General features: G+C 43.2%; 1 protein-coding gene across 1 annotated transcript in view; it reads left to right on the forward strand.

Annotated features, from left to right (window-relative positions):
* Positions 1-13,288, forward strand: part of NPEPPS (aminopeptidase puromycin sensitive) — a 32,576-nt gene that overhangs the window by 14,305 nt on the left and 4,983 nt on the right. Inside the window, exons 6-19 of the mRNA XM_042020150.1 lie at positions 1,250-1,346; positions 1,470-1,503; positions 2,810-2,924; positions 3,751-3,915; positions 5,127-5,231; positions 5,526-5,586; positions 6,344-6,453; positions 6,951-7,014; positions 8,064-8,203; positions 9,308-9,442; positions 10,572-10,791; positions 11,546-11,688; positions 12,087-12,143; positions 12,520-12,627. Coding sequence (XP_041876084.1) covers positions 1,250-1,346; positions 1,470-1,503; positions 2,810-2,924; positions 3,751-3,915; positions 5,127-5,231; positions 5,526-5,586; positions 6,344-6,453; positions 6,951-7,014; positions 8,064-8,203; positions 9,308-9,442; positions 10,572-10,791; positions 11,546-11,688; positions 12,087-12,143; positions 12,520-12,627 — 1,554 coding nt within the window. The remainder of the gene's footprint in view (positions 1-1,249; positions 1,347-1,469; positions 1,504-2,809; positions 2,925-3,750; positions 3,916-5,126; positions 5,232-5,525; positions 5,587-6,343; positions 6,454-6,950; positions 7,015-8,063; positions 8,204-9,307; positions 9,443-10,571; positions 10,792-11,545; positions 11,689-12,086; positions 12,144-12,519; positions 12,628-13,288) is intronic.

The raw sequence follows: 13,288 nt of genomic DNA on the forward strand, positions 1-13,288 counted from the left end.
TGGGTTTTGTTCCTTGGTTTTGGGTTCTGTTCCTGGGTTTTGTTCTTTGGGTTCTGGGGTTCTGTTCCTGGGTTTTGTTCCTGGGTTTTTGGGGTTCTGTGACTGGGTTTTGTTCTTTGGGTTTGGGGTTCTGTGATTGGGTTTTGTTCATTGGTTTGGGGTTCTGTGATTGGGTTTTGTTCCTTGGGTTTGGGTTCTGTTCCTGGCTTTTATTCATTGGTTTTTGGGTTCTATTCCTGGTTTTTGTTCCTTGTTTTTCGGGTTCTATTCCTGGCTTTTGTTCCTTGGTTTCTGGGTTCTATTCCCGGTTTTTAGGGGTTTTTTCCTTGTGTTTGGGTTCTATTCCTGGGTTTTGTTCCTTGGTTTTTGGGTTCTGTTCCTGGGTTTTGGTTTTTTTCTTTTTTCTCCTTGGTTATGTTTGAGATTTTTTCATTGTTTTTCGGATTTTTTTTCCCTTTTTGGGTTTTTTGGTGACATTTTTCTGGGGTTTTTTCCCCCTGTTGTTTGTTTTCCCTTGTTTTGTTTTTTCCCTTGTTTTTTGGGCTTTTTTCCTTGTTTTAGGGGTTTTTTCCCTTGTTTTTTGGGCTTTTTTCCTTGTCTTGTGGTTTCTTCCTTGGTTTTTGGGTTTTTTTCCTTTGTTTAGGGCAGGTTTTTTCCTTGTTTTTTGGGTTTTTCCTTTTTGGATTCTTTTCCTCATTTTTTGGGTTTTTTTTTTCCTTGATTTAGTCAGAGAGGCTGAGCTCGATATGAAAGGGGATTTCAGCTGCAGATACAGCAATGTCTGCAGTGACCAAAACAGTTAACCCTGATTGGAAATGCTGATGTGAAGCTCTCCTGCAGTTCTGATTTCCTCATTCTCTGAAGTTCTCATTTGAGCTTTTGAGTTGAAGTTCGAGTTTGGATTCCAAATCCTGAGTTGAACTTCTGATTGGAAGTTCTCATGTCAAGTTTTGATTTGAAAAAATCCAATCTTGATTCAAAATTCAGAGTTCTGATTTCTGCTGAAATTCCCCTTCAGCTTGAGCCCAACGAGGATGAGAAGCAGTGGGAGCAGGCAGGGATGGGATCCTTCCCAACCATTGTGCTCTGCGAGCTGGGAGTGGGGCTTCTGGGAGAAACCTTTCTTCATTTCAGCCAGAATTTCTTCATTTCAGCCAGAATTTCTTCATTTCAGCCAGAATTTCTTCATTTCAGCCAAGTTTTGCCCAGTTCTGAGTTAACAGAACGTTTCTCCTCTCGTTTCTTACAGGTTGCTGCTAAAACTCTGCCTTTTTATAAGGACTACTTCAATGTTCCTTACCCTCTTCCTAAAATTGATCTCATAGCTATTGCAGACTTTGCTGCTGGTAAAGTAACTCACTTTATTGATGAAATTGTATTTTATTTGAATTTTTAAAATTATAAAAAAAACTACCTTTAGGAAGAGGTGTGCATCAATATCAATAAACCTTTGTATTTATTTTATAAAGGTGCCATGGAGAACTGGGGCCTTGTTACTTATAGGTATGCTGTTAAAATCCTGTCTTTCCCCTCTTTGTTCACTAATTCTTGGAATTCATTGGATTAGTTTGAGGCAGCTCTAATTGCTGGGTGTCATCCCAAATCAGACAGAACCAATCCTTGTAATTTTTAGTTTGGTTTGGATGCTTTTGGTGGTGTTGTTACAGCTCAGGAAGGCACAAATCAGCCCCTGGGCCCAGGGTGTGAGGGTTTTAAAGTTGGCAAAACTTCCTTGGCCCCTTTTTTTCCCCCCACCATCCCCCATAAAATTTCCTGACACAGCTGGGAGAGGTTCTGATTTCACCTCGTAGGTGAATTTAGCAGTTACAGAGTAACGGTGTGGAGATGAGGAAATCAAAAATATTAACTTGCTTTCCTTTTCAGTTGGATTTTTTTTCCCTCTTCTGATCAAGCTTTTGCACTTTTGCTTGATGTTAATGCATTTTCTGTGCTGGTGGTCAGGAGGATTTCCCTGCCTTTTGAACAATTTGTAAGCTTTGGGCTTTAAATCCTGAAATAATTGGGATTTCTTCTGCTCAGCTTTGAATTTGGCCTTAAAAAATCGAAACAAATTCTTCCCAGGTTTCAAATTTTTCCCTGCTTGTTGCAATTCTGATGAAATCTGATATTTTACTCCTTTTGGGGGAAAAAAAATATATATATTAATCCTGGATGAGGAGAATTTTTGGAATGGAGCTGTGAATTTTTGCCCCTTTTTGCTGAGTTTGCTCTGCTCCTTTAGGGGACAGGAGCTCGTGGCCTGCAGGCACCATCCTTGGGGAGGTTTTTCCCTGGAATTGCAGCATTCCAGAGGTTCCTGGCAGCCCCTCCCTGCCCTGCTCGTAGTGGGAGGTGCCCCAGTGGAGAAATGGATGTTAACACCTCCTGGAAGGAGCCAGGATTCCTTTGGGAATGTGGGATGAGCGCCCATCCCGGAGCGCAGAGGGACTCGAGGTTCCCAGAATTTATGCAGGGGGAGCATTTTAATAAATAAAAGATCAATTTTCCTCCTCCTGCCTGGGGTTTTTTTTTTGGTCTTTTTACACTTCTTGCATGCCAGAAAGGAATTCCTGCTCCAAAGCTTTCCAGCATTTCACCCTGGGAATTTCACCAGCACTGAATTTCACACTCTTGGCTTGGTTTTTTTGGGGGGGGTTTTTGGGTTGGTTTTTTATTTTTTGGGGGGAGGTGGTGTTGTTTTTCCTCACTTTTTAGCTTGCTTAGGTAATTTCACCTCCTTTGGGTTGTGGTTTTGATTCCCCTGGGGAATGTCCCACCTTGCTGAGTTCTGGCTCTCTCTCCAACACAGGGAGACCGCGTTGCTCATCGACCCCAAAAATTCCTGCTCCTCGTCCCGTCAGTGGGTGGCTCTGGTGGTGGGACACGAACTGGCTCACCAGTGGTTTGGAAACCTCGTCACCATGGTACCCAACCCTTTCCAAATCCCGTTCTTTTTATTTCAATCTGCTTCACACCCTGCCCAAAATGCGTGTTTGGGTGCCCCTGCATAGCAGCACGCTGTGTTAGAATAATTCGTGTTTAAATGGTGTTTCATTAGCAATTTCTTCCTTAGCAGTGCTTTTTATTCATCAATGTTTTCTATATGAAGCTGTTTGGAGTGGTTTGAAGGAGGTCCTAGCTAGAAATTAACAATAATTATTAAAAATCCAGCGTGTTCCTGCAAATCCTTCCAGTCCTGGAGCTGAAAAGTTGCTCGGAGGGAGTTATTTTGGGTAAATCAGGAGCAACTGCCTGAATGGTTTGAGATTTAACTCATTTTAGTGGGGATAAAAGCATCTGTGAGGCAGCAGGAGTGAAATCCGTAAAGAAATTCCACTTAGTGCTAAAAACCTGGATTTTCAGAGCTTCTGGTAACAAAGAATTTCAGCTTTCTCTGGGAATTAGACCTGACCTTGCTTTTCCCAAAGGAAAAAGGTGCTTGAAACCAACTACTCCACAGGCTCTGGAGTTTCTTGTGTTGTAAAAACCAAGATTGGGTGAGACAATTCAGGTTTTTGGAGCCCCAAAACTACCTTGGCCTTGCTTTTGCACTGTTTAAACTGTGAGTGAGCGCAGAAAAACAAAATCAAATACTCATTTTAACCCAAACAATCACATTTATATCATTATCCCAAAACAATTACAATAAACATTATTCTGACCTGCACCAAAAGAAGCTTCGAACTCACCCCTGACTGGAGAAATCCCTCGGAATTTTGTCCTTTATCCCTCTTTTTCCCATCCCTGCAGGAATGGTGGACCCACCTGTGGCTGAACGAGGGCTTCGCCTCGTGGATCGAGTACCTGTGCGTGGATCACTGCTTCCCCGAGTACGACATCTGGACCCAGTTCGTGTCTGCTGACTACACACGAGCCCAGGAGCTCGATGCCTTAGACAACAGCCACCCCATCGAGGTGAATCCTGCTTTTCCACCCTTTTTTTCCCCCTTTTTTGGAAGCTTTTCCCTGTAATTTACAAAGGGAATTTCACGGTCGCTGCTCAACCGGAGTCACGGTTGAGCTCTGTGGGTTCTGCTCTCCCTGAGGGGCTGTGCCCCCCCAAAAAACTCCCTTGGAATGCATAGAGATCTAATTCCTGGAGATTCCAATGTTTTAAAGGATGTTTGGTGGAATAAATTTTGGGAAATGACCTTACCCACCGGGTCTTTTTAGAGTGATTTACTCCCTGAGCGTGTCTTGCTCGCTGTCCCTGGATTAAACAATTCCTGCTGGGTTTCACTGCTTTTGGGAACCAAAGGATTGAAGGAAGAACCCCAAAGATTGAAGGAAGAACCCCAAATCTATTTGATCCAGCACCCAAACATAACTTAAACCATGCTTAACTTCCAAACTAACCCTGACCCAGCCATATCCGAGGAATTTTCTTTGTCTGGGGCAGAGATTCCACTCAGGCAATCTCGTGTCTGCTGACTACACACGAGCCCAGGAGCTCGATGCCTTAGACAACAGCCACCCCATCGAGGTGAATCCTGCTTTTCCACCCTTTTTTTCCCCCTTTTCTGGAAGCTTTTCCCTGTAATTTACAAAGGGAATTTCGTGGTCGCTGCTGACCGGAGTCGCGGAATCCGGAGTCGCGGTTGAGCTCTGTGGGTTCTGCTCTCCCTGAGGGGCTGTGCCCCCCCAAAAAACTCCCTTGGAATGCATAGAGATCTAATTCCTGGAGATTCCAATGTTTTAAGGGATGTTTGGTGGAATAAATTTTGGGAAATGACCTTACCCACTGGGTCTTTTTAGAGTGATTTACTCCCTGAGCATGTCTTACTCGCTGTCCCTGGATTAAACAATTCCTGCTGGGTTTCACTGCTTTTGGGAACCAAAGGATTGAAGGAAGAACCCCAAAGATTGAAGGAAGAACCCCAAATCTATTTGATCCAGCACCCAAACATAACTTAAACCATGCTTAACTTCCAAACCAGCCCTGACCCAGCCATATCTGAGGAATTTTCTTTGTCTGGGGGCAGAGATTCCACTCAGGCAATCCAGAGGTGGATTCTTGGAGAGAAAGAATCCTTCAGATTTTCAACTCTAAGATGGTGCCACAAGCAAAATCCAATCTTTTGGCAGCCTAAATCCTTCTCACTGGGGTTTTTTTTTGTTTCCCATAGGTCAGTGTGGGCCATCCCTCCGAGGTGGATGAAATATTCGATGCCATTTCCTACAGCAAGGGAGCCTCTGTGATCCGGATGCTGCACGACTACATTGGGGATGAGGTAAAGGGATGGGGCTGGAAAAGCCAGCTGGGGATTTTTAGGGCATTTTTTTATAGCTAAAATTACTGGGATTTAAAAAAAAAAAAAAAAAATGAAGTGGGATTAAAAAAAGTTTTTTCAGCGTTTTGAAAATGTCTCCACTTCGAGCTCTGAACTTACCTGGGAAAAACAAGATAATGGGAAATATGGATGGAATTACTGATTTTAAAGATTCCTTGCCTGTTTCCTGGGGATAAATGCAGAGCAGAGAGAGGATAGGAAAGCCCTCTGACATCTCCACTTGTGTGTTCCCAGGATTTCCGGAAAGGAATGAACCTGTACCTGACCAAGTTCCAGCAGAGGAATGCTGCCACAGGTGACTGGGTCACTGGCATGGGCACAGAAGTCATTTCTGCACTCAGAACTGTTGGTGTCCCACCTGAGATAGCTGAAATGCCAGGAAATAATTGAAATTCCAGGAAATTTCTGCCTTCTTCCCAGTTTCGTGCCCTGCACAGCCAGGATTCAGCATCCTTGGGGGGTTTTGTGTCCCAGGAGTGTGTGGCTGTGGGGATCTGGAAGGGCTGAGTTATCACTGACCACATCTATAATTTAGAAATATTTCCTTTGCCAAGAGAGCCTTTTGCAGTATTGATCCTGTGATTAAACAGGTTGAAGTCTGATACTCCACAGCACTTTTTTTTTTTTAAACCTTTTTAATTTTTTTTTTTTGTTGTGTATCAGGCACAAATGTGGGAGTGGGGACATCAAAGCTCAATCAGCCAAATCCAATCTGTGGTGTTTGGTCAGTCATTTTTGACATAATACATAAAAAAACTAAAGGGGAAAGGTTGTCCTCTTTGAATATTTAATGTTAATTTTTATGGGTTTGTAGCACAATGTGTATTGATTGGGGTTTTTTAGTAGTAAAGAAGCTGCTGCTCCCCTCTCTCCTCCCTGAGGAGATTTAAACTATTTCCACTTTTTCTTTTTTTGCCTGTCTGTTAAATTTCAATAAAAACACAAAAGCATTAAAAAGTAGAGGAAGAACCCAACCTCTCCTATGCTGTCCTTAATAAAACCTGACACATCAAGACTCTGCCAGTCCTGAGTCAGATCCTTTTCTCCCGCAGAGGATCTCTGGGAAAGCCTGGAAAAAGCCAGTGGCAAACCCATTGCTGCTGTGATGAACACGTGGACCAAACAAATGGGATTTCCACTCATTTATGTGGAGGCTGAACAGGTAAAAATGGAATTTTGCCTTAACCTCAGGTTAAATTGAACAATATTCTGTGATTTCGAGCATTCCCTTGGATCGGGGGTTGGCTCAGCCTGGGCGCAGCTCTGGTTCTGAAGGGGGGAGGGAGGTGCAAATCCCTGTGGATTCATCCCAGAAACTCCCTGGATCCCTGGATTTGCTGACTTTGCTCGGTGTGGGAAATGTTTGTGGGGGGAGGGAGGTTCCACTCCAATTTTGCTTGTTCCACAAGCTTGCAGGATGAGGGAGGATCACGGGCGGCAAATCCAGGCCATGGGTGTTCAAACAGGGACGAGGCCTTTGTGCTCTGGGATAATTCCTGCGGCAGGGCCTTTTTCTGAGGGAAAAAATCCAACTTATTCCATGAAACAGAGTGCAGTGACACGCAGAGACTGAAATTAAATGTGCTAATCATCGCCTTTTCTCTTTTTTTTATTTTTTTTTGCTTTCTTTTCTTTTTTTTAAAATTTTTTTCCCCTCAGCAAGAAGATGACAAAGTGTTGAAGTTGGTCCAGAAGAAATTCTGTGCCAGTGGACCATATACTGGTAAGAAGAGAGCTGGGAGCAGGGATGGGGTGGGCACAGAACCTCAGAATATCCCAGTTTTGAAGGGATATTGGGATTTTTTTTTGTTGCTTTTCATGCAAAAGCAGCAATTCTGGGAGCTGAAACATTGCCGGGCCTGTGCTCTGCCTGGATCCAGGTGGGAAAACCTGAGGAAATCCAAGGTTTCCACATTCCTGGCGTGGAAAACAGCATTTCTTGGCTCCAGAACTCCTTCAGAAATGTCCATTTTAGGGCCCTCTGAAGAGCTGGGGAGCAGCTAGTTTGTGGTGAGGCTAAAATAAATGAAATCAAAACACCTCAGGTGGGAGCCACCTCTGATTCCAGCACTGATTCCACTCACCTTCCGTGTTTATCTAAATTAAAATGTTTGGCTTGGAGAGTGATATAAAAATTTTGGGGGTTTAAACTCTAAAACTGACAATTTCCCTCAGGGTTTAAGCTCTAAAACTGACAATTTCCCTCAGAGTTTTACCTCTAAAACTGCAGTTTTCCCTCAGAGTTTTACCTCTAAAACTGCAGTTTTCCCTCAGATTTTTACCTCTAAAACTGCAGTTTTCCCTCAGATTTTTACCTCTAAAACTGCAGTTTTCCCTCAGAGTTTCAAATCTAAAACTGACATTTTCCTTCAGATTAAAACTGTCATTTTCCCTCAAATTTTAAGGATGAGTAAAGATTTTGGGGGTTTTTAACTCTAAAACTGTCATTTCCCTTCAGATTTTTGCCTCTAAAACTGCAGTTTTCCCTCAGATTTTTACCTCTAAAACTGATGTTTTCCCTCAGATTAAAACAGTCATTCTCCCTCAAATTTTAAGGATGATTCAAAGATTTGGAGGTTTTAACTCTAAAACTGTCATTTCCCTTCAGATTTTTACCTCTAAAACTCACATTTCCCTGCAGAAAATGCCTTTTTTTTAAAATTTTTTTCCCCAATTTCATTTTCAACGCCCAACCTGCATTTTGAACACGTCTCTCTCAGTGTTTTCCACACACTTTTTCCCCCTGATTCCTTGTTTTTCCCTCTTTTCCAGGGGAGGATTTCCCCATGTGGATGGTGCCCATCAGTATTTGCACAAGCGAGGACCCCAGCTGTGCCAAAATGCAGATTTTGATGGACAAAGCCGAGCTCACCGTGGTGTTGAAGGACACCAAACCTGAGCAGTGGGTTAAGGTAAGTCCTGAAAATTTCATTTTCCTCTTCCCTTTTTTTATTTCCTTTTCTCCTTGGAATTCTGGGTTTCCTCTGAACGGGTTTTGGCTCCTGCTCTTCCCCTTTCCATCCCGTTTTCCTGCAGTGTCAATCGGAATTTTTTGGGAATTCAAGCCTGGAAAAAAATTGAAATTAAAGGCAGGATTTGAGTTGAGATGTGGTGGCTTTTTTAGTCATTGTTATCGTTATTATTGTCAATATTGTTACCATGGTTATTGCTATTATTTTATTTCATATCATTATCATTATTATAATTATTACATACTTCGTAATATCATATTATTATTTTATATAATTATAATTATTATCATTGTTACATATTTAGTAGTATTTCATTATTTTATATCATTCATTGCATATTTTTATAATATTATATTATTACTTTATGTATTACATATATATTATCTCATAATATTTATATTCAAATTCTTATATATATGTTGGTATATGTCAATAGTTACATTATTTTTATTTTATCTAAATAAATACTACATATTTATATGTTGTATATTTATATAAGATACGTTAATATATAATTTAATACATGGTTTTTCTATATATAGTTTTTCTACATATGGTTTTCATAGGTAAAATACATATAGAGAGATATATTTTAGATAAATAACTAAATACAAATACATATGTTAGATAAAGATGTGTAAATATAAAGGTATATTTCAGATAAATATGAAGATGTATTTTAGATAAATATGTATAAATGTAAAGATATCTCCTAGATAAATATGTATAAAAACAAAGATATATTTTAGGTAAATATGCATAAATATAAATATATATTTTAGATAAACATGAAGATGTATTTGATCTAAATATGTATAAAAACAAATACATATTTTAGATAAATTTGTATAAATACAAAGACATATTTTAGGTATATTTATTTAAATATACACATACTTTACATTTTATTTAAATACATAACTATAAAATAAATTCCATTTAAATACACATCAATACAGAACATATTTTGGATAAAAATACATACAAAACCTTAGATTCTTTGCTCCTAACTTAAAATTTCCTGCTGGTTTTGGTGCCTGGCAGCTGAACCTGGGCACGGTGGGGTTTTACCGCACCCAGTACAGCCCGGCCATGCTCGAGAGCCTCATCCCGGCCATCAAGGACCTGTCCCTGCCCCCCGTGGACAGGCTGGGGCTGCAGAACGACCTCTTCTCCCTGGTGAGCCCTGGGATTGGGGCAGAATCCTTTGGGATCGGGCCAGGGCACAAACCCACAAACCCCGGGTGCCTCTGGGGGCTCTGAGCACCAGGGATTGGGGCAAAATCCTTTGGGAGCAGGGCACAAACCCTGGGCATCACTGGGGCCTCTGAGCACCAGGGATTGGGGCAAAATCCTTTGGGATTGGGGCAGGGCACAAACCCACAAACCCCGGGTGCCTCTGGGGACTCTGAGCACCTGGGATTGGGGCAAAATCCTTTGGGAGCAGGGCACAAACCCTGAGCGCCTGTGGGGACTCTCAGCACCTGGGATTGGGGCAAAATCTTTGGGATCAGGGCAGGGCACAAACCCACAAACCCCCCGGGTGCCTCTGAGCACCTGGGATTGGGGCAAAATCCTTCGGGATCGGGGCAGGGCACAAACCCCAGGCACCTCTGGGGACTCTGAGCACCCAGGATTGGGGCAGAATCCTTTGGGATCAGGACAGGGCACAAACCCACAAACCCCTGGGCACCTCTGGGGACTCTGAGCACCAGGGATGGGGCTGGATTTGGGTTTAGGGGCAAAATTGTTTGGGACCAAAATCCTCCTGCAATTTAGCAAAGAGCCAAAGTGATCTCTCCTAAATCTTTCCAGCTTTTAGGAAAAGTCAGGTTTTTGTGGGTGTAACCTGAGGATAACTCAGGGGGGTTTGCTTTCCCTTGCCAGAATTGCTGCAGTTTTGTGAAGTCACTTAATTTCCTTGTGGGGTCTTTTTATTTCCGGGTTTTTTTTGGTATGGTTTTTGGGTTTGGGTGGGTGTTTTCTTTTGTTGGGTCTTTTTGGTGGTGGTGGTGATGTTGTGGGGTTTTTTGGTTGGTTTGTTTGTTGGTTTTGGTTTTATGGGTTTTTTGGGGGGGGGGGGGGGATGGTTTTTGTGGGGGTTCTTTGGAAAATATTTTGTTTGGGAAATTTTTCTTTGGAAATTGTAGTTTGATCCTTGGGAGCAGAGCTCAGGTGTGGCAACCCCACAACAGAGAAAATCGAATTTATAGCTCAAGGTAAACCAGACAGGGAGGGAATAATCAATAAAATAAACTCAAGAGCTGTTAAAAAATGGGATGAATCCCTGTGTTTCCCTCTTCCTCAGGCCCGAGCTGGAATCATCAGCACCGTGGAGGTCCTAAAAGTCATGGAAGCTTTTGTGAACGAGCCCAACTACACCGTGTGGAGCGACCTGAGCTGCAACCTGGGCATCCTGTCCACCCTCCTGTCCCACACGGATTTCTACGAGGACATCCAGGTGTTCGTCAGAGACGTCTTCTCCCCCATCGGGGAGAGGCTGGGATGGGACCCCAAACCTGGAGAGGGTAGGAAAGTTCTGCTGGGAAAGCCTGGGTGGGGAGTTGGGAATCTGGTGTGGCAATAAATCATCAGGGATTTGGGAAAGTGGGGAGAGAAGGGAGGAAAAGGAGGCTGAAAGAGGCATTCAGGAGTAATTTTGTGCTTAAAAGTTCCACTGGGAAATCCAGGTGTGGATTTGGGAATGGTGAGTGTCGATAAATCATCAGGGGTTTGGGGGAAAACTTCTGCTGGGAAACTTTGGCAATCTTGTGTGCCAATGAGCCGCCAAGAATTCGGGAAAGTGGGGAGAGAAGGGAGGAAAATGAGGCTGAAAAAGGCATTCAGGGGTGGTTTTGTACAATCTTCAAACAATCCTCAAAACAGCCAGTTAGGAGTTAAAATAGTAAAACTTTTCCCTGCCTTGTCACTGATAAAAATTCCCTGCTGAATTTTCTGTCTGCTGGAGGGCAGGAAAATTCTTGGATTACAAGGCTGGAAATCCATGTGTGTGTGTGTTTGCCTGTCCTGGTCAGTCCAAATGGTTAAAATTACTGATTTAGCTCAGGTTTCAGCCCTGCCTGTTGTGTTTGGGGCTGGAATCCTCTTGTCCTGACCCTCTTGCTATGAAAAAAATTCAATGTATTCCCTAAAAAAAAAGAGAGACAAAAGGCCCGGACTCCTTGGATATCCTCAGGGATTGTCACACAGCTGAAATAAAGCTTCAGTGCTGAGCTTTGTCTCCCAAATTAATCCCATTTTTCCATTCCTGCTCCTTCCTAGGCCACCTAGATGCCCTCCTAAGGGGTCTGGTCTTGGGAAAACTGGGAAAAGCCGGGCACAAGGCGACGTTGGAAGAGGCCCGGCGCCGGTTCAAGGACCACGTGGAAGGAAAGCACATCCTGTCAGCTGACCTGAGGAGTCCTGTAGGTCCTGGGAAGGGGTTTTGGGGTCCCCAAAATCTATCCCCACCCCCTTGGCAGGTGTATTCCAAAGGGTAGGGAATGAGGGTGGGAGATGAGCTGGGTTTGGAAATGGTGGGAGATGGGACCGGGTGAGGATGGGGATCCCTCTTTTTGTCATCCCGATGTTTTTCCACTCTTGGAATTGCCAAAATGACCCTGAAATTGAGGAAAACATAAAGGAGTTGAAGCATCTCTACACTCCAGAGTTAAAACTCCCAGGAGGGAGCAGTGCTGGTGCTTCCAGATGTCAGAATTCCGACCCAATTCCGTACAAATTGGTGCATTTCCAAAAAATCTGGTGGGTTTTGTATTTTTTTTTTTTTCTTTTTTTTTGGAATTCATTCCTTGTTTTCTCCTAGGTCTACGTGACTGTGCTGAAGCACGGGGACAGCTCCACTCTGGACACCATGCTGAAGGTGGGTGCTCACTGCCAGCTCCCCAAAATCCCACATTTCCCCCTTCAAATCCCTCCGGGCTGGGATTTATCCCACAGCCCAGCCCCGATCCCGGCTCGTGGTGGGAAATTGCCACCTAGTGGAGAATCCCGGCTCTCCCTCGGGAATTTCTCCCTCCCGCAGGCCCCGTCCTGCTTGACCTTTCTATGAACTGGTGAAAATCAAGTTTATTCCTGGTGCCGCTCCTTGGGATGAGCCCGCGGTGGGGATTAACGGAGTCACCAGCGAGCCCTGATTGGGTTTGATGAGTAATTAGCAGCTGTGGCATTCACAGAGGGCTCATTAGGTGAGGAGCCAGCCTTTATTAATTGATACCTTCACGTCCTCCCCTGTGCAGCTGCACAAGCAGGCGGACATGCAGGAGGAGAAGAACCGGATCGAGCGCGTCCTCGGAGCCATCTCCCAGCCAGAGCTGATCCAAAAAGTTCTCACCTTTGCACTTTCAGTGAGTTCTGGGGAAAAACTCTGCCTTTTTGTCAGGATATTCGCTCAGGAATAACCCTGTGAGAGCGCTGGGGTTGAGTGGGATGGGCTAAAACTGGAGGAATTCTCTTCGTGGGTCGCTCTTGGAGTTGTGTCTTCAGGTTTTGTTTTGGGGGGGAAATTCCAAATTCAGAAAAATCTGAGTGAGGTGGATCCCAAATGAAGAAAAATCTTAAAATGAGCTGGTTCCGAATTCAGAGAAATCTGAGCGAGTTTGGTCCAGGTTAACAAAAATCTGAGGGAGCTGGATCCAGATTAACAAAAATCTTAGATGAGTTGGTTCCAGATTAAAATCTGAGAGAGTTGGTTCAAAATGAACGAAAATCTGAGAGAGTTGGTTCAAAATGAACGAAAATCTGAGAGAGTTGGTTCAAAATGAACAAAAATCTGAGAAAATTGGTTCAAAATTCACAAAAATTTGAGTGATCTGGATCCAGATTGAGAAAAATCTGAGGATGCTGGATCCAGATTAACAAAAATCTGAGAGAATTGGTTCCAAATTCAGAAAAATTTGAGTGATCTGGATCTAGATTAAGAAAAATCTTGAATGAGTTGGTTCCAAATTCAGAAAAATCTGAGAGTTGGTTCCAAATTCAGAAAAATCTGAGAGAATTGGTTCCAAA

This window comes from Corvus kubaryi, unplaced genomic scaffold (assembly GCF_017639235.1).
Source record: "Corvus kubaryi isolate FWS band 111438036 unplaced genomic scaffold, C.kubaryi_AGA036_p1.0 36838, whole genome shotgun sequence".
Lineage (NCBI taxonomy): Eukaryota > Metazoa > Chordata > Aves > Passeriformes > Corvidae > Corvus > Corvus kubaryi.